The sequence below is a fragment of the Cystoisospora suis genome, assembly GCF_002600585.1.
Source record: "Cystoisospora suis strain Wien I chromosome Unknown contig_4849, whole genome shotgun sequence".
NCBI classification, from domain to species: domain Eukaryota; phylum Apicomplexa; class Conoidasida; order Eucoccidiorida; family Sarcocystidae; genus Cystoisospora; species Cystoisospora suis.
The window spans coordinates 592-20,926 of NW_027157641.1; the positions used below are offsets into that span (position 1 = coordinate 592).

Here is a 20,335-nt window from a genome sequence, read left to right on the forward strand (position 1 = left end):
CTTCTTCTTCCTCTCCTCCTTCTTGTTCTCCTTCTCTTTCACTATAGTCAGAGGAGGAGGGCTGAGAAGAAGAAAGAGAGGTACACGTAGATGTCTTGGAAGGCACGCGGCAATGTTGAGAGAAAGAAGAAAAAGAAGAAGAGAAGGAGAAAGAGGATGTATAAGGCAAGAACTGAGAGGGCGAACAAGAATTCAAAGGTGAGAAAGAAGAAGACTGGAAGAAAGAAGAGGATAGGAATGACCGAGAAAGAAGTAACGATGGAGGAGGACGAGGAGAAGAAGGAGGAGGAGAAGAGGGTAATGAACCCCATGTCGAGGAAGTGAGGAAAGAAGGAGAGAGTTGAAGAGAAAAGAAAGATCTCAAAAAGGGAAGAAGATTGCGAACGCCTTTGCGGACTTCACGTGACTTCCCTTGCCCTTCGTATCTTAGAGAGGATTTACAAGTGTCTGTATGGATTCGTTTTCTTCGCTCTTGACCAACAAAGGGAGAGAAGGAGACGAGACAAGGTAAGAAAGAAAGAGAAGAATGAGTTCCGAAAACATGCGCAGTCTTTCTTGTCTCTTCTTTCTGACTGCCGATCTCTTTTCCAATAGAGGGTGGTGGATGTAGCACAGCAGAAGGAGAAAGGGTGAAGGAAGTTGGATGGTTGGCCACTCCATGGAGATTATGACGCTCAGATAGTTTTCTCCGATTCTTTCTTTCTGGGCGGATGGCTCGACTGAGGGGTCTTCCCTGAAAAGGAAGAAAAGAAAAGGAGAGAAGTTGAGGCGAGGGACAATAGGGAGGAGAAGGAGAAGAAGAAGAGTGAGCGAATGAGAAGAGACTTGTGAGGTGGGGATGATGAGGAAAGCCAAGTGGAAAAACCCGCCGAGCATTCACAAGGACAAGAAGAGGAGAAGAAGAGAAGGAGGAAGAGAGGGGGAGAAGAAGAGGAAGGAGACGAAGAAGTAGAAAGGTAAAGAGAGAGATAAGGGAAGAGGAAGGATGAGGTCCATGAAAGAATTTCACAAGAGGAAGAAAGGGCAGAGAAACACGGCGGAAAGGGATCATTCTTGGGACTCTAGAGCGTGAAGAGAAATTAAGAGGAAAGATAGATAGTTAGATAGGAGGATCTCCACTCTCCTTCTTTTCTTTGTACTTCTCAGGAGTAAAAGAACTCATGACACACGGATAAATGCAAGGGCATTGTTTATGAGATCTTAAGATCTTCTCTTGTCCTCATTGACGCAGGGATGTTACTTGATCGGTGCGACACTGGAAAAAGCGCTTCGAGGAAAAACTGCTCTTAGATCTTCGTATGGGGGCTTAGGGTGTACGTACACTCGAAAGAAGTGTTTCTACAAAGCTGTCGAAGACATCTAGTAGGCTGGGTGATGGTTCTTGTATCCCGCTTTGATATCGTCTCGTTTTAAACCACTATGCTTCTCTCTGTGATCACGAAGAGTACGGTCTGCCGCTGTTTCTTTCAAGTGGACATGCACCGCGGGAAAGGAGGTCGACTACAAAGACTGTTGGTCACAAAGCGGCCGAGGAAATGAGTCAATTCTGAGATGAAAAGAAACCGTATGAATAGTAGAACATGTCTCTTGTGTGTGTATCAGATGTAGGCGCATGCATGACCGAAGACGACAGAACGCCGGGGTCCTTTCTTTCCACGGAGAGAAAAAAGAGAAAGATAGATCATCGTGTTTCTATTCTTTCCTTCACACATCTCTCCGGAGTTCTTTATTAGAAATGAAGAGAGAGCAACCTTCCGCTTTAGTCGAGTCAGAATTCTTCTGTTGCTGCAGTCTCTTCGGACGACATCTCTTTCTCCCGTTCTGTTGCATGCAATCTCATCTATCGTCGGTGGAGACACTTCCTCGTGAACTAGCGGGAGAAAACAGTCAGTATGGCTTTTGCTTTCACCTAAGCCCGAAGAACAGTGTCATTAAGAGGAGATGTGATATTGACTGGGAATGTTGAATATTTGCTTCACCTCTCTTCTCAATTCGCTCGGGTGTACGTACACCTCCTCCCCAATGAGGCTCGATAGATAGATCACATGTTGTCTTCCAGATCTTCGTACAGATTTCGGCGTCTTTCCGACCTTCTCTAGAGTCGAGTCTCAAGATTTCCTTGGCGACCTGCTCTCCCGGTCTCTCCATTTTTGGCCGGTCTCCTAACTCCTCTGTATCTAGAGTCTTCTCCTGTGTTTTTTCTCTCTATCCATCTTTGCTTCCACACAATGGGGCGAGAGAGATATCCTCTCTCCGCTCTTCAGAAATGTTTGAAGGCTGTCCCCAGTCGTGTTGACCTTCCTTCTTCGTCTTCTTCTACACCGTTATCACCTTCTCAGCTGACAAGCAAAAGTCACGTTTCTGTCTTTGTTTCGCGGAGTGCTCTTTCTCTCACTCCTGAGACTCGATCGATCTTTCGGACGGGAAAAAAGGATCGTTCTTTGTCTCCTCTCTCTCTCTCCAGCCAGTCGCGCCGAAATTTTGTCTATACTCGCCGTCATGTCTGTCGTAGGACCTCATCCAGTCCTTCTGTCGCCTCATCGGACAGAGATGTAGGTATCCCCTCAGGTGGAGTAGTAGCGGCTAAGAAGATGATCACAGGAAGGATATCGGCTAAGAACCAAGGAGAGAGGAAAAGGGAGACGCTACGGCTTTCGACTTTCAGTCAAGAAACAGGAGAATTGTCACAGTGTCCCTCTCTTTCTGAGAGAAGAAGGACAACAGTTTGGTCTCTCGGGAGTTTATCTCCCACTTCCGCATCTTGTCTCCGACATAACTCTGGAGACGGGGGTGTAGATTCTCTTTCGGTTCTGTCTCGATCTTCTTCACATCCTTCGGGTTCCTTTCTTCACGTTGCTAGGACCGCAACCGTCGCCTTAGGAGTTTATCGGAGGACAAGTAGTACTCTCAGTCGCTGTCGTTCTTCTCAGATTCCTCAGCTAGAAGGGAAACAAAGAGAAGGAGGAGAGCATGCGTGTTCACCAGACATCTTTTCTCTCTCTTCGATACAAGTGAATGGTCGTCGTTGCTCATTATCGTCTCTTCCGAACTTTTCTTCAAGTCTGTCTCCCTCTCTCCCTCTGTCTTGTATACAGAAGAAGTCCCCTCAACATATCACCCATAAGCACCAACTAGAGCCATCCTTCTCCTTGTTGTCCTTACTCTTTGGTCCGTCGTCTTTCTTCTCGCAAGTGTATTACGTTCCCTCTTCCTCTTCCATGCAACTCTTTCCGAGCACCTTCTCAACTAGGAAGTCATCATCTCTTTCTCTTTGTGATTTTCTTTTATCCACATGTTCTTCATCTTCTTCTTCTTCAGCTCGCTCTTCCTGTCCTTCTCTTTCTTCTCCTTCTTGGTGTCATCTCGTGCCCCAGCCTTCTTCTTTTTGCCCGTCTGCCTTATCGTCCTCCTTTCTGCGTTCATCCTCAACCTTTCGCATGACTTCATCTCTTTCTTGTTCTTCTTTTCCTTCGTCTCTTCTTCCTCTCTCGTCTCCCTGTCTCTTATCTGCACGGCCCTCGTGGGGTCATGCCTTGTCTCCCCCTCTCTGTCTCCTTTCCGCTGTACGTACAAAGATGGTGAAGTCCGCATCCTATAGACGTCCAAGTCGAGCCTCGCCAACAGGACAAGCAAGGAAACCCCATATAGGGGTCAAGAGATTATCAGCGGAATATGTCTGGCCAGGTGTCGTTCTAGTTAAGCAACGAAAGATTATAGCATTTAATGTGGAGACCAAGAGAAGAAATCGACACTTCAAAATCTATCCAGGAGAGAATGTGAAAGTGACAAAGACAACGAATCTTGTTGCTCTAGCCCATGGCAGAGTTAAGTATACTCATGATGTATCTCGGGATGTCCTTGTGGTAAATGTCTTACCGGAAAGACGAGAAGAATTGTTACGTGAAGATTTATGGAGATACAGAACTGAGCATGTTAGATCAATGGAAGAGAATCGACATATCTGTTTTCTTCGGATGAAAGCTGTACGGATGTTTGGGAAGCCTCTTGTTAATCCTCCTACAAAGCCTCCGCTTAGACCTCATCACTTCACGAAACAAGATATATGGGAAAACCCCACTTTACCTGACGTACCACAATATGATGATGACGTCTAAACATCGAGAGCCTCTACATCTCTTGTTGTGTGAAGATGAGTCTATGGATAGCTCTCTACATGTCTACTGTGTTTGTGTACGTACGTTTTCACCAAAGGGAATGGAGTGCACTTATGGTAGGGCGAGAAAATCTTCTGCTGGGTGTGTACATATACATAGTTATATGTTCATCTATACGCATGCAAACAGGAATATATGTACGTAAAATGGATATGGATGCGTAGAGAAACCGTCTTTCGAGGTATACACCTTTACAGTCCAAGACGTAGTGACACTACGAGCCGGCGGGGGTGAAGGGGAAGGTGTGTGAGGAGGATACTTTTCAGTGAGAGGGCGTCAAGCTATGGATGTATAGAATGAGAGAGCGAAAAAGAAAGAAGCACGGAGCCGTATAGACAGCAATGTCAGTGTGATGCGATTATTCCCCATACCGTGTGGGTCGCCGTGGAAAGCTGTTTGGGATCGAGCCGTTATGAGGTGAAGAGAGATTCAAGTGTTGAGAGGAGGCAGAGGACGCGGCAAGTCGAGAGCAGAAAGAAAGAAAGAAAGAAAGAAAGTATCCAGGGACTTGCACCTTTGTGGTTGGTATATATGTGTTCGGTAGAGGGGGGATCTGCTTTTGTATGTGCAGGGAGCGTATGAAAAAAGAGCAGTGCTATGTCTATTCTACTGAGGTGGTGTGCATACACTGGGTGACAATGGGCGGGACCACCTATTTCTACACCATCAACTCGTCCAACTAGTACTACGAAATCTATGAAATCACCGAACTGGAGTAGTCATCGCTATGAAGGAGATAGATAGCCTTCTGATCTCATCTGGATCATCTCGTTCTTCTTTCCACCCTTGTTGTTCGTCCCATACCACAATGCATCTCCTTGCTGACAAGCGTCCTCTGCGATTCATTTTTCTCGGAACCTCTCTTCATTTCTTCCTGTCCCTGTGTCTTCCTCTCGAGATTACGGAGACGTGGGCCGTATATAAATAGTGGTGAAACGGGCACATTCGGAGGCTCCTGTCGACGGTCTGCTAGATAGAAATCCGGTAATAGAGGAGGGACACTTTCGTAGTCACGGCTAGCTTAACGGTCAGACCGTCAGCGCCGTTTCTTTTCCAGACGAGGAAGAAGACGGGTAGGTACGTGTACATACAGCCCCGGAAACTGGCGTAAACGCCGGAGTGGAGCAGTATTCCTCCTGTTGCAGGTAACTACAGTAGATAGCAAGATTGCCGCAGAAGTGATCAGCAACAAGAAAACAAGCTGTCGTCTGTGGTGGCACTTCGGTGCGGAAGTCGTTTGAGCGTATGTACATATACACGCATGGATTGATACGAATGAAGAGAAGAAAAAGGAAAGGCAAAAAAAGTAGACTGTTGACTGATTGCTTTGATCTCATACATGTCTACCTTTCCCTTTTTCCTTACATTGCGGTAGTGACGTCGGGCTCCCTATGTTATGATGACTTTAGCGATCAGAAGGGAACCGGGAGACAAAGAGAAACAAAACACCCGGTATCGTGGTGTCCCGAAGTTGACCATCTGCAGTCGGCGGGCAGCCGGTGAACCCAGGCACTCTCTGTTAAAATGCGGACAACGGGTATCCCGGCAGTGGTAGCGTTCTAGCGCTGGATGCTTGCTTTGTCCACCGGCTAGAACCGCCCGGGCCACGGCGAGGAGGATTCGCTTACGCAATGTATCAACAGTATTACTGTAGCAGATTCACCACCCTATGAAAACATCGACAATCAGCCGGATCGCGGGCCATCATTTTTGTTCATATCTCGCCTTCGGTCGAACGAGCACGGGGCTTTCGGCAACGGCTGAGCCATCTGCGAGTCAGGTTGTCCCGAGGACCTAGGGACGTGTCACACGTCTGGGCGCCTCTGTCGCGTGAAGTTCACTAAATCAGACTGAGCTCTCGAGGTAGCTGGCGATTACCGGAGAGGCAGTGGCGATCCAGCGGTTCGTTAGTGTTCGTGGATCTGCCAACCACATGGCTGGATAGGTGAAGTGTGTTCTTGTCGTTTTCGACTAGGGGCCCCAGCCGGTGTTGCAGTTCGAAGCCCTGCCGGGTATACTAGCGGAACTAGCGCGGTGCGGCAGACGTTGTAGTACAATCCAGCAAGCGTCAGTCACTGCTGTGCATTCACGGGAAAGGCCATTCGATGTCAACTAACGGAGACAGTCTCTTCACCCTGAAAGCTGTCATTGTAAGCGGGGATGGCACTCCAGCAACCGGGAGGCTGTAGTGACAAGGCGTTTTGTAGCATGAGAGTTACTTCATAGAACGGAGGACGAACAAAAGAGAAGCCACGACACAACGTTTTGATAGTTTGTGGCTGGCAGCAAACGCGGCACGCGAGATAAGAAACTCATCAGCTACCCAGAGAAGTGGCGTTGAACCGCTGGTCGTTTGTTTCTTCACGGACTGGATTTCAGCACGACATGCCAGCGAAGACGAGAAGGTACTGCGTGCTGCCCGGCCAAATGTGTTTATCTCATTTCTCAGTGAAAGCCACTTCACACAGGATTCTGGTCGTCGTCTCCGTCTTGCATTCCTGGTGCAATGGACTTTCTTTCCTCTCCCACATTACCGAAAGAGTGCTGCTGTTCAATATCCCCTGACGCGTGACTAGCAATGCTATTACGGAGTGAATTTCGGACTTGTGATCCTGGAATTATAGAATTTCTTTCCTCTGCCGGATTACCGAAGGACTGCTGCTGTCCAATCTCGCCTGATGCGTGGCTACGAATGCTACTACGAACTGAATTCCGTTCTTCTCCTGAAACTATAGAATTTCTTTCCTCTCCCGCATTACCGAAAGACCGCTGCTGTTCAATACTGCCTGACAGTTGACTTTGTATGCTATTACGGACTGAGTTTCGCTCTTGTAATCCTTGGACTATCGAATTTCTTTCCTCTGCTGGATTACCGAAGGACTGCTGCTGTTCAACGCCTGATATATGACTTTGTATGCTATTACGAATTGAACTGCGCTCCTCTGCCTGATTGAACGAGGAGAGGTCCTGCACATGGGTACTGTGTTGACTACCCGACCGTCGAGATAAACTTTCAGATATGTGCGACAAACTTTTTGTTAGGTGCGACAGACTTTTTGCAATTTGTGATGAGGTGCGACGACGGAGACTCGAGCTAGCCTTGCTAACGGACCGCTCTACGTTTCCTGTTTCCGTGAAGGGGCCCGTGGAGTCGTTGTGGGCTTCCTCTGGGGCGTGGTCCTTATCAGAGGGCGCTACTGCGGTGTCTGTCACTGCCTCCTGTTCTCCTCCCGCACCTGCCGTTGCCTTGTCCTTTTGCTCTTGAGTCAGTTCTCCTACTAAGACAGACTTGCGCGCAGCCGCTTCGACTGTGGCTCTCTTCGCGGGTGGCATAGGCAAATGCAGGAAGTTCGGAGAGGGCAGCTCACCATCCATAAGAGCTGCCTGCTCAGCCCCAGTGGTAATCAGTGGAGGCAGATTCCCAAAGCTCTCAAGTAGCCATTCTGTCACGGGGACATCCTCGGTTTTTGATGTTGCTCCTGTTGCAGGGTCATGCGTAACCTTCGTTACCGTAGAGCCTGGCTTCTTCTCTGCCATAAGCTTCGCCGCCTCCTTGGGCGACAGTTCGACGATGGCACCATTTGGGTATCTGCGATGATAATAGCAGACGTCACAGAAGTTTCGAGTTGCTTTCGGGAGTCTTTTGTCTATCCCTCATGCGGCCGATATTTGTTTGCGTTGGGGTCATGAGCCCGGCGGGCTACCAGTCTGCTCTACCGGTTTAGAGTCAGGAGGGACTTGTACCCTCGTCATCCTAGTAAGGTGTGTGCTATCCACAGATATTCCGGAGACAGGACAGTCTTTCGGCGATGGGACATCGTCAGGGAACAAGGGAAGCACAGTGCCTCCCATTTGATCTTCCCGCCCTTTCGTGACAAGGGGATTGTCTCTCCCTCTCAGCTAGCAAAAAAGGTGAAGTGGATCCTTAGCGCCAGCCCAACAAAGACTCGAGGCTTCAATCATTATGAGCGGCCATCGTTAGCTCGTGAACAATCAATCCTGCTCTCAGGCTCCATGCCACACCGATGTGAACACTAATACGGTTCACCTAGGAGCCGGGAGAAAGGGCAAGGAGAACTGGCTGATATTTGCGAAAGCCTGCAGGTCTTTTTTCCTAGGAATCAATTCCCGATTATATCAGACTCACTTCATGAAATGGCGGTAGAGGGACCGCGAACGAGAGTTTGGATCAACAGTGTGAATACAGAAGTACGTAGTACTGTCGCTGCGTTTCGTTCTGAATAGGTGTCGTAAACCAATCCCCACGTCAACACAGTCAGTATCCGCCTCCTCGTTTTCAGCGGCGGCTACGTCAGCCAGTTTTGCGAGTTTCTTGACGGTCGGACGATCTTCCCGATCAACTGTAGGTAGCAACATAACGTCGAGGGCGGAAAACAGTCCTAGCAACAACTGCTAAACAGAGCTCGGAAACTTATCCGGAAGCATCCGCTCTGCGGGGTTACTGACCACGGCGCTGAGTGGGTTCAAGCCATGGCCTTCAAGCACAAACCCTACATCGTAAACATATGGACACACTCTCATATCGCATAGCGTAAGCCAGACTTCTTATTTCCCTCTGTTGTAGACGGCAAGCGATTGGGTCGAGAGCTTTCTCGGAGAGAAACGCGCATAGAGTTGTCCGAATATCATAACTGTTGTCTACTGTATCCGCCGACAAGTCTGTACATACTTTGTTAAAAGGAGTATGGCAATTTCGTCACGCCAGGACAGAGGTCAGGGGACTCTGGAATTGAGGACGACACTAAGACACTGCTGTCCCACTTCCTAGACTACGCCACAGGCGAAGCAGCGGGGCTAGGAGATAGGAGAAGGTTAGAAGCAGGGGTAGCCTATCTAAAGGCGTGATTTTAGCCGTATGTATCGGGGGACTTACCGATAAACTCGGTTACCTGTATGTCACGGGTCTGACCTTCAGTGCCTCGGAACACCTTGGCTTTGTAGCAGACCCATTTGAGGTACCGTAGAGACACTTCCCAGTCGAGAGGAACGAAAAAGTCAACTTCATCTGCTGAGAGACGTCGGTGGGTGTCCTTAACCCGACCGTAATGGTGGATCTGTATGATATAGTAATAGAAAGTCTGAATTGATCCACAGCAGCCCAGCATCAGATGCAAATACATGAAGAATCGTAGGATTTCTCCTCGACGTGCAACAGCAGGCCAGCTAGTGGAGATTCACTCGAGGCACGTAGCCAGCCGCAGGGAAATTCTGAGGGAGAGACCTAATACGGGCTTCACATCCGACGCCTTTCTCTTCTTGCCGACAAGTGGTTGTCTTTTCGGAACCGCGGCCTTGCCTTTCAAGTAGATTTGCTGAGTGATGGAAGCAACTACCACACAACTGTAGTAGAGTCCAAGAAGAAACAAAAACCTTACTATAACAGAGAGCGCAGTGAAGGCGACGTAGAGAAGGAAGGTGAAGATAATCCCCATTATCCCGTTATCGTCCCGAGCGCTGTAGAGATTGAACAACTTGAAGGCATCGCCAGTCCAGTTGCCCGCCAGCGCGTCGATGATCAAATTCACGATAGGGTCCAGTGTCACGGCGAGCCCATATGCCGGAAAGAATCTGTAAACTTTCGAAAGTCGAGAAAGGCAAGCAACCTCAAGCAATGGGCAGTGTGCGAACTAGCACCTCAGCTTCGCGCTAGGGGAGACGGCGCAACCGAGAATTCTCTGATCCGTCTCCGGGCAGTCCCCGTTGTGCAAAACAATTAGTGAGATTGGGATGAGTGACACCTGTGCTGAGAGCTGTGGAGCCCTCAAAGATGGATAGCCGGACACCTGCGTCTCACTCGTCCAGCAATAACCAGGAATGACGGTCCGATTGTCCGTGCTTCTTGAATGTAACACCATTAGGTATTGTAGGAGGTACAGCAGCACGTTGGCGGTTAGCGAGCTGACTGCTGTAAAGCAAGCGGCAGTTTCCAGTCAGCGACCTAGATGAAGGCTGACCAGCCCAGCAACCACCCAACTGCATTAGCCTGACGTCTACGCAGTCCAAGCTACACATTGGTGGTGCAAGGACACGAAACAGAGACTGCGTTGCGTGTGAAGGCACAGAGCACACAATCTTCACGGCAAAATACCCTCGAGAAGTATGCTCGTCTGACATCGAATGAATCACTACGAACAACTCAGGCACACGGTGCATCTGCTTTTGTCCTGGCAGAGCGGCTTGCCGAGGAACGGTCTGCGTCATGACTTGTGCGTCTGTTCTCAGCCGGAGCGTACCGGGATTGGGAATTCTTCCAACATACCCCTGAGCCACCACTATGATGAGCGATCCAATCAGGAAGATCAAATAGCTCATGAGAGGCCCGGACAAAACGACAAGCAGCTCCTGGTCGGTCGTCAGTAGGTCCTGTTGCCATCAACAGAACCCAATCACGAAGGCTGCTGCTAGCAAGTCCGCAGAACTCCGCCTAACGTCCTCGTAGGTGACCAGAGGCAACGGCAGCTGGGACAACACGTCCTTTCGCAGAGAGATGCTTACAGTGCAAATAAGTCTCACTGATTGCCTCTTCACCGAGGAGCTATGGCCAGCCTCCAGAGAACGACACGGTCGTAATAGTCGAGTTTGTACCAGGAAGCCCGGACAGGCAGGCGTGTATGTTCCCGATCTTTCTACGGCGACGGGTTATGGCACACTTTGCACAGCCAGAGCGATCTGCCGCATTTTGAAGGTTGCGCTGACCCACAAAGAGGCTTGCTGACACTAAAACATTCATCCCTCTCAAGGTGTTGCTCACCTGGACATATCCCACGTACACGAGAGCGAAGGAAATCTCGAACCGGTACATGGGTATGCTGAAGGCGGAGAGAATGAGCCACTGTCCGAGGTAATGGATGTAGATTCGAACCCACATTGCCAGCAAGAGAAGCATAAAGGAGAACGCACACTGGCCTATGAGTGTAAGACGCATTCACATTACAGACAGAAAAACTCTACGACTAAGAAAAGAGGAGAGTGCCCGGCGTTGTCGTGGTCTTGCCTCCAACAGACCCCAGACGGGCATCATCGTGTTGCGTCTTCGTTCCTGCTAGGGACCAAAGTAAAGGCCCACTCATGCATCACTGACTGTCGTACCTTTCAGTAGCGAAATACAAGGGGGAGCAACGCAGCTTAGACTAGTACCTAGACATGGCAACGAGGGATGCCTGCGTGCTGTCACAGTGTTGTAACGTCTCCGGGCACATGCACTCTGCTTTTTTCTCTCTGGTGAGTCGGGGAGCTGACTGCAGAAGAGGGTCCACACAGCGTAGTCCGACGGCGGGGCTGTTCAGCTCGTTCGCGACAGGCACGTGCGAACATAGGCCGTGGTAACTCAAGAGCTGAGCCCTTTCTCTCATGCGTTGGGGCTACGTATTGCGGAATTCTTTCTTCCTGCATCCATACTACAAATTGAGAAGATGCCACAGCCTGTTTATCCTTCAGAAGCCGGCGCCTGGTACGCAGTAGCTTCACCGCCGTCTTCTGGCGTTCGTACCGAGGTCTCGGACGTCTGTTGACACGACGAAGTCCCCGAAAACCTCGTCGGAAATATACTTCCCCTTCCTCCAGAGCTCGTTGTCACGGACCAGGGTATGTCCAGACGTTACTGAAAACAAAGCACGCAAAGGGTCGCTAGGGCATAAGCATCGCGGTCAGTCCGTCGCTTGCCCCACTGTTCTGCAATGACCGCAAGGACCGAGGTTATCTTGGCAAAGACGTCGGATGAAGAAAGTTTTCCTAGGCTGTCGGAGATGGCACTGTGGGGCTTCCTCCTTTACAGAAAAGGAACCACTCGGCGGACGTGCCGGCTCGTCGTCGTCAGTAGACTTCCTTGCACCGTCAGCTACCAAACTCCCCTGTGATTCTCGAGGTGCTCCATGTCCCCCTACAAGCCCCCGACAGACTTACAGCAGACCTGCTGCCGTCAAGAGGAGACAAGAAGCCGGCGTGTCTGCAAGGCACTGTTTTACTCGTGTATGGCGCAGACAGCCGGGAGCTGCGAGCATGCAGTACGGGACTTGCAGGCGTTTCATGTCTCTTGAAGGAGCTGGTATCTGCAGCCAGATCAACCTGACATTTGTCTCCTGTCCGTATCTTTCCAGTTCATGGCATCACTCGTATGCGGTGTGCAACTGTGTTCAGCTTTGACATCCTACCAGAATACTGATACTGATCGAAGTCTTCGGTATTAACAAGAGGTTTGTAGACGTCCTCGTCGTTTCCTTTGGTCTTCTTCGCTCGTACTCCATCCTTCATCATGGCATCGTCATCATCTGCAATCACCGTGGCACATCTCACTCTCGGTGAAACGTGGCAGTCCGCTGGAGAAGCGAACTGGCGAGGCGGACTGTCTTCGCACTGGTGCCCTCTTTACGGCTAGCAGTTGCTTTCTCACAGCACGCTCCTGCCCGTAGCTTTTTTTAGGTGGCCGCACAAGGCGTCTCCAGACTGTATGACGCCCTAGTCACTCCAGGGTGTCGCAGCTGTCCGGACACGAGAATCCCCATGTGGCAGCTGAATGCAGCGTGAACTGCACCTCAAGACCTCGATAGCAGCATGCCTCTCGTTTAGAGATCCCCGGTCTTCGGAGATCATCCGCTGAACTAGTATGGACAAGATACCATAACTCTCTGGGCAGGAGCTCGCAACTGCCGCCCTTCTTTTTGTCATATTTTGCTTACCAGAGAAGACGTCGTGGGGCTCTTCGAGTGCTTTCTTCAACTCCATCACGGTACGGCCAGCTGGTCAAACAGTGCACTTCAGACTCACAGGATTCGTCGGTAAGATGAAGCTGCCCGAGGAGTCGCAACGGGAAGGGCTCCGTTATACGATAACGGACCGCAGAGGGGTCTGGGTAACTACTGTTCAAAACATAGCTTGCGTCCACGCCAGGGCAGCCTCGAGCGCAGTTCCCGACTCTGTTCAGCCAGAGTGAATCACCTCTGTTCAAACACCCGGTGTGTCCAAACCCAGCAGAGCTGCTTCCCAAGCGTACAACTACCAAAGAATGTGCGTAAGCAAAGTAACGAGCAAATATGATATATATTCGGTTCATTATCTTTATGGCGATTGTGTTGATTTTAACTCTTCGTACCTTAACTGGAGCCCTAGTAATCAGTTTGGCAGCGGCAAATATACACTAGTCTGAGGGGGACGGCAAGGAGCGTAGCACCCGGGGGATCCGGTGTCGCTGGAGTGTAGACAAGGGAGCAGGCTAAACGTGTACCGTTTCCTGGTGTGCTGGTGCTGGAATTTTGGCGGCGCACCTTTCTCTTTTAGCTGCTGGTGCGTCAGGTTGTCCCTTCTCGCCTGTTTCTTTAAGCTCAGCAAATTGCCGGTGTAATTCAGCAGGACTTCGTACTCCAGCTGGCCGGCGGTATACTTGGGCATGCGGTCGCAGCGGAAGTACAAGTTGCAGAGCCAAGCCTGAATGTCTTCCCTGTACAGCCTTTCGTAATGCGAGTACATGTCGACGTTCCGGTCAACAGCTCCTCGGAGAAGTGGCAGCTGGGCAGAGAACACGAGGAAATATGCGAGCAGGTCGGGCGCTTTGGTTTCTGTGCACTCTAGACCACCAAAGCATGGTTAGGATTCCGGTCTGAAAAGCTACCCACTGTTCAGAGGCAAAATCACGCAGTCCTTTTGAGGTAACCCGAGCAGGCAAGAAAAGCTAGCCCATTCCCAAATCTCTTCCGCTGTTTACTGGCTGGGAAGCTCTCAGACAACTCTTTCAAAGGGACGAGCGGCGGCGGCTTTTTATGGTCTTTATCATGTCTTCTATCCAGGGATCTGTACAAGGTTAGTGCTTCTGCCGGAGTCGCGAGGCAGCTGCAAGGGGGTGATGCTCGTCTCGTTTTTCCTAACGAACCTTGAAACAACCTCTAATCAGCTGGAAGTCCGAGTCGACCAAAGGAAACGCTCCCCATGCCATCACCTGTTCCACACGCACACAGCCGGACCACTCGATTCCTTTCCTCAACAGCAGGGCTGCTCGGTTTGATGCCTGCTGCACCTGTCCTGTCCGTCCAGCACTCCGGTACAAGAAAGCTCTTTGCAAGGAGTTTCCGAGACACAATCGAGCACGTCAGGATGTACTGACCTTGTCCACGGGCGAGATTTGGCCTCTTAGCAGGTACAGCTCGAAAACCAAGCACATGGATGGGGTAACGTCTTTCTCAGGCGGACATGCTAGATACAGAGTCTGGTCGAATCTGCAAGGACAGCCACACGTAATTTCGCCTCAGACCATTGGTCCAAAGTTACGTTCCCGGCGGTTGCCTTCCTTCCGCTTCTCGGCCTCATCAAGCATCCGGTGGAGACGGAGGATCTGGGGACTGCGAACATGTGGGAGCAACTCGTAGCTTTCCTGGATCGCATCAGAGACAGCTGTCTTTGACACCCGTGTCTGACAGACAAGCATCCGCCGCATCACCGGTGTGCGTCCCCCGCCTTGGGTAGGCAGGACGCCTGCCGCGTTGCCAGCCGGTCTTATTCGTTTCTGGAGGTAACCGGTTGTCAGCAAATGTCTACACTTGGACACACAGAACAAGGTAGCAGTCATAACTGCTCTCGCTATCTCTCTAACGTGAGCCTCCTGTTTCGCTCCGAGCGCACCTCATCACATCCGAATACCAAAGCCCTGAGTGAGCAACTGGGGCAGTGACGGCGCTGGAAGTGCTGATGGCACCGTTGAGCTCTTTAGCCCTCCTCCTGCTGTCATCAAGCAGATCTGTCACAGACCGGAGCATGGATTTGGATTTCTTTGGTCCTTGGCCTTCCACGCTACGGTCTTCCAAGTGCTGCAGTGAGGACCACTGGAGACGATGACCGCCTGAGAAGCGACGAGGTCAGCGGACACTCTAGCAGGGCGCGAGGCTATTATGCCAGCGAAAGCGTCGCCCCGCCTCTTTCCAGGCAGCTGATGGCGTCGCCGACTCCCTCGGACACATGGTTGGCGGCTGTCGCGGAGGCCGTCAGTCCGGGTGGGAGACTGGTTCACAGGTTCTGAAACTCCTTCTTGCAAACACAACTGGACCCGGCCGGTTCGTGCTACAGTTCAAGTGGTTCACGAGGATAATAGCTGCAGGTTCGCTTTTCATGGCAGCGATGCTTTTCTTCTCTGCTGGGCAGTGCCGTGCTGAGTGCGCCCACACTTCCGGTGTCCAGCCAGGAAGATCCGCCGACCGGAGTAGCAGAAGTTCCAAAAAAGCAACGATGCCTCCTGAAGACTTGCTTCAGTGACTTTCTGCCCCTGAAACACTAGCCGGTTTCGCCCGCACGTGGAACTATCGGCCCGCTCACCAGCAGCAGCTTTGTGGAAAGTCAGGGGTGCGAAGTGACGCCTGCCGCTCGCACGGTACTTGGACATCTTTTCAAAAAAGCCAGGCTACGCGCACCAGCAGCTCCCTAGACAGTCTGCAGTGCCGCAATCTTGCTGCAGGGTGACGAGTCAACTTCCTCTTTAATGAAGCAAGCGCCGAGTCGTCGTGCCAAGAAAAAAGAAAGAGGGCAGGAGCTTGGGATAAAGCCTACCGAGCCTGTTCCAAACGGAGATCATCAGGACATATTGGCCTTGCGGAAGCTTGTCCTTCACAGCCCGACAAAGGTCCAGATGGACCCGGAGTGGTTGAGGAGCTTTGGCCCAGTCGACCTTGTATTTCTTTCCTGCCGGCAAGACAGGTAGCGGTCATTCGCAGTGCTGTGACCAGGAACCCCCGGGAGTCCACACCCGCACTCGACAGTGAAGCGTTCTTCAGTTCTCAGTTTGAGCGTCTCGAGGACAGTTTGCTACGTTGCGAGCCAGTAGTTTCATTCGGCTACGCAGAGTGGTAGTTAGTCGCCGTGTGAAGGGTGCCGGGAGCAAACGACTTTGGTTTTCTGACTGTCGGCACTTGGTCGGCTTCGTACTCTTTCACGGACTCCAGGTGCGGTGGAGGGCTTGCGCAGAGCTTGTCTCTATCCTTTTTACCGATAAAAACTTTTTTCGTCGGAGGCTTCTGCTCTGTTGCGAACTTCGTATACTCTTTGTCCTTGCCCATTGTGCCATATGTAGTCTGCAGTTCGCCCTTGCGGACACTTAAGGCCGCCTGGAGCTTATACTCGGCTGCTCGCAGCGTCTTATTGAGATGCTCCTGATGTCACACGGTGAGAGACATAGGCTGGCCACCAGAGGTGGAGTCGGCGAGGAGTTTCTTCTGTCACAGCCACTCCTCATTGCAGAGCTGCCTAATCGTGACTTTCTGACCGCCGACGGGGTCTGGTCCCTGCAGGCGGGGAAGCACGGGTTGATTCACCGTTCCGGTTCGACTGCGGTGCACAAGGATGAACCCGACACCTCGAATCAGACACGAATAATCAATCTCAGTGGGTGTCAGCATGTCTCCAGGAGGCACAGGCCGCGACCTGCTGAAGTAGGCGCGAAGCGCTGACGAAGGCAGGGAGAGGCTCCAAAAGAAGGATCGCTCAGACATCAGCTGCCTACGCGCCAACCGACTGGTCCTATCTTTCAACCGGGCAAGCGTGCATCACCAGTTTAGTTCTATTCTCAGTCACGTTCCAACATTTTGGCCACTTGCGTCTTGGTAAATGGCTCTGGTTCACCAATCCCAACAAAACACATTCTTAGCTCTAAGAGAGCTGAACCGCCCGCCTGTCTGTGCCGGAAGGGCAAACCAGGGCTGCCAGTGCTGACCTGTCGCGCTTTGTCTCGGACGACGGCATCTTCTGCCTGCGACTTCAGTGTCTGTTCTTTCTTAGCCAGCTGGTCGAGCACCCGCTGTCGGGCTCGCTGCTCCAGCTTCTCGATTTCAGCCGCATTGTGCTGAAACCGAACAGCATCTTCTTGCTTGGCATTGAACTGCACCTCTGCAACTTTGTCGTCCCTGTGCCTGATATCGTCCTCGTCGGCCAGACCTAGCGTCACTGAATCTGGCTTCAGTACCTCCTGTAACACGCGTCACTCGACAACTCAGTCAGCGTCGGCGCCGAGACTTGACAGAAGCGAATGTGCTGTTCGGGACCGCACCAGGACTCCCATATAATCGCGCAGAAGTCCGCGCCTCACGATTTCGCGCCGCTGTAGCTTTGGAACTGCAGGGCTGTCAGAACAGTAGTCGAGGTTCTCATGCAGTCGCATCAGATGAGTGAATCCGCGTACCGCGAGTTCGGAGACAAGCTGATCTGTTTGCTTAATGTTTCTGACGATGACAGAGTTCCGAAGAAGGGCTGTGCGTTTCAGCCTTTGTTCGCGTTCCGCTGAACACCCGGTAGCAGAGCAGCCCAGACAACGACGGTGCCGGTCGGCAACGGTGTATCGTTGTTCGAAACAGTTGATAGAGGCAAGGGGTTCGTGTGCCAAGGCCACAATGCCTGGGTGAAAACCCGGAATGCTGATCTGCCAGATGGGTACTCGCCTTCCCCTAGTAGACGCGGGGCTTAGGACCAGGTGGACTACCACCGCTTTTAGGGGTGGGACAGGCTTCTTTCGGGGGCGGCTGTACGCTCTCTCCCAGAGCAGGCGTGACAGTATGGGAAGTCAGTCGCTGACCCCGTCGACACATCCGGCCTATGCCGTTCTTAACAAAGCTCCACTCGGGGCAGCGCAAGAATTGGCCAGGGCCGTCCAGACCCTTCCAGAGTGCTAAGGATTCTCGTGTTGACCGGAACGGCCCCATGGCAGTTCTGCCTAGACCGGACCTGTATTCGGCAGCTGCAGCTCCCTACTGCGTTCATCCAGCTTCGCGCACTTCATGTCCGCCGTGGTTGTACCCCCTCCCACACCCAGCCATGTACTCTACTGTGAGGTACCCCTCAGAGAATCGGCTGTGACGGTTAATGTAGGCGCTTCACTACGTGGGACTTGAACCATCGTCGAACAATGTAGCAGGCCGCTGTAAGCGGAGAAAGCGGCGGGCTGGCCTACCATCGTACGCTGCGAATTCTGTATCTTCGTCCAGATTGTCGAACCACCTTTCAGGGTCGTCGAGGGACTCTATTTCCTCAATTTTCTTGTACGGGGGCTGCGGTCCCCCAAAATCAGCCGCCATTGTTCAGAGTGCCGTTGCTGCCTGAGGTACTGATAAGAAGGAAGCGTAGTTTTGAGTATCGGCGGGTACGTTCACGGGAAGGAAGGGCAGCGCCGGATACCTTCACTCAAAGACGGTCACCACCCCTATGGCCCGGCGCCCCCCCGAACGATCTGGAAAACAGCCATTCGGGAGGCGCCTCTCAGGAACCGACGAACAGAAAATATGGCAGCTCCGGCTCCGTCCGAGCTAGTTCATGTAGTTGCCTTTTCTTTGTCTCTCGTGCCGGGAGGCAAGGTGGACCGAACAGCCCTTGAAGCCAAGTTTCGGAGGAAGCGGCGGGCGAACGCTGGAGCTGGGCACCCGCTAGCTCAGACTGCGGATGAATGTGGGGGCCGTAAGCTTCGAAAAACGAAGTGAGGTACGAAGAACGCCTTCAAGACCTACCCTTGGCACGAGGCTCGCGTGTCCATCGCGCCCTCAAACGTCGCTTAGTAAAGGGCATGGTTTCTCTCTAACACACTACATGAAAGTGAGTTCTGTTACTGCATGCCTGTAGGCCCCGATCGAGCAGCTCTTCCTGCTAGGCAGCCCTGACAGCCGGTCCGAAAGGCGTCAAAACAGTGCGGGGGCCTTGCACCGCGGCATCGGTAGGGGCGCAGGGGCGTAATTCGCTAAGCCCTAGGTGATTGCCCGATCAGCAATCGCTATTCCACGAGTGACCGAGTTTTCACGAGTCGTTTCTTCTTCGGAAGCTTGTGGGACTGTGTGTGAGCGAGGCTATCGGTTTCATTTCAGTGTGGCAGTAGTGGAACCGAAAAGCCGCGTGCGACTGTTCTCTCAGAAGACGCAAGTGCGCGATTTTCTTCTGGGCGTACATACACGGTGCCTGCTGGCCTCTCGAGGGCCGGCAGCCAGTTTAACTTAGAATAGCGCGGGCGACGCAAGCCCGACAAAAGCAAGCCCGGAATTGGCTTCAGCCGATGAGTCTGCTTGGATTTCTTCCTACCGCCGCACCCACCACGAGGAAACGTGGAGGACACCTAACGACTGGCCACCGCGTTGCGCCTGCTCTCAAACGCTAGTCGAGTCGGCAAGGCACTAAATCGCGAGCCCGGCCCTCCACATTATCGAAACTGTCGCCTTCGGCGATGTTTGGACTAGCCGTCACAGGGAGGACGGCACACCGACTTCAGGTTTAGCAGGTGTAGGCGCGGCGCCTTCCTCATTATCGCACCCATTTCCGTGAGGTTATATTTCAAGTGCGCCGCCCGTCCAACCAGGAGGGTTGGCTTTCTGAGTTTGAAAAAGAAATCAGCTCCGCGGGGCAGCGCCCGAGTACATGTACTCACCCTCTAACGAGAGAAGAGATGTTATAGGGTCCAGCCTTTACCCTCTAATGAATGCAGCAGCATATCTCCAAGCCAATGATTTGGCTCGAGCTGTGTTTGCACGCAACGTTCCTACGCATGCCCTCTATGGTTGTGTCCGCTAACCAGGAGGCTTCGCGAGATGCGTTTCGTTGACGCTTCGGGGATGGCCTCCGGTGGTAATGCACAACTAGAAGGCAGATCCAAACTTGTACGCTGACAGCGACCATTGGCGTCGCTACGGCGAAAGGGAGCCGCATCTTCCTGTGGAAATGTCAACGGCCAAGCATGGCGAAGAGCTGGCACCGTCTATGCAGAACGCGACGTCGGCCTTGCTGCTCGCAGGCAAGGGACAGTTTTGGCTGTAGCACGCGAAGAGATTCACGCGCAATCGCACGAAAGAGGCCCAGCGTCGGCAGTGTCCCATCGCATAACGTGCCGGGGGTCCATGAGAACGCTGGCTCTTCTGCTTCAAGTGATCTCTGATTCGTGCTGGTGGAGCTGCTCGGCGCAAGGAGCGGAGGCGATGAGGTGCCTGTAACACATCTTAGCGCTAGTGTGTCTACCCGTAACCCAGTGCGAGCCACGTTTTCCGCTAACGTAACCACGTTGGGTGCCGTGCACGTCACTAACGGCTGCGCGGGGTATCAGCGGATAGTGAGGAATGGACTCACTCGCGCACCGGTGGCACTCTCCACAGTACCAGTAACTGTGGGTACCCGGTGATATGCCGGTCGAAAGGGATTACCCG

The 20,335-nt window shown here is 52.1% G+C and overlaps 3 protein-coding genes across 3 annotated transcripts; 1 reads left to right on the top strand and 2 right to left on the bottom strand.

The window, feature by feature from the left end:
* Nucleotides 1-43: 43 nt before the first annotated feature.
* On the bottom strand, nt 44-1,540 carry CSUI_008577 (uncharacterized protein; the record flags this gene model as incomplete). The annotated part of the gene is made up of 1 exon (XM_068068705.1): nt 44-1,540. A coding segment is annotated over exon 1 (1,008 nt), but the record flags the coding sequence as incomplete, so codon positions are not given.
* A 356-nt stretch (nt 1,541-1,896) lies between these two features.
* On the top strand, nt 1,897-5,107 carry CSUI_008578 (mitochondrial ribosomal protein l27). The gene has a single exon (XM_068068706.1). The coding sequence runs from the start codon at nt 2,229-2,231 to the stop codon at nt 4,113-4,115; it is 1,887 nt and encodes a 628-aa protein (XP_067919318.1). The 5' UTR covers nt 1,897-2,228; the 3' UTR covers nt 4,116-5,107.
* Nucleotides 5,108-6,635: 1,528 nt separating this feature from the next.
* Nucleotides 6,636-18,402, bottom strand: CSUI_008579 (uncharacterized protein; the record flags this gene model as incomplete). The annotated part of the gene is made up of 19 exons (XM_068068707.1): nt 6,636-7,764; nt 8,323-8,536; nt 9,070-9,274; nt 9,572-9,764; nt 10,430-10,559; nt 10,948-11,097; nt 11,686-11,796; nt 12,347-12,463; nt 12,872-12,931; nt 13,457-13,697; nt 14,059-14,124; nt 14,290-14,401; nt 14,805-15,021; nt 15,723-15,849; nt 16,073-16,321; nt 16,882-17,133; nt 17,347-17,444; nt 18,112-18,208; nt 18,397-18,402. 19 exons carry the CDS (start codon nt 18,400-18,402, stop codon nt 6,636-6,638), a joined length of 3,774 nt encoding a protein of 1,257 aa, XP_067919319.1.
* Between the last annotated feature and the right edge of the window lie 1,933 nt (nt 18,403-20,335).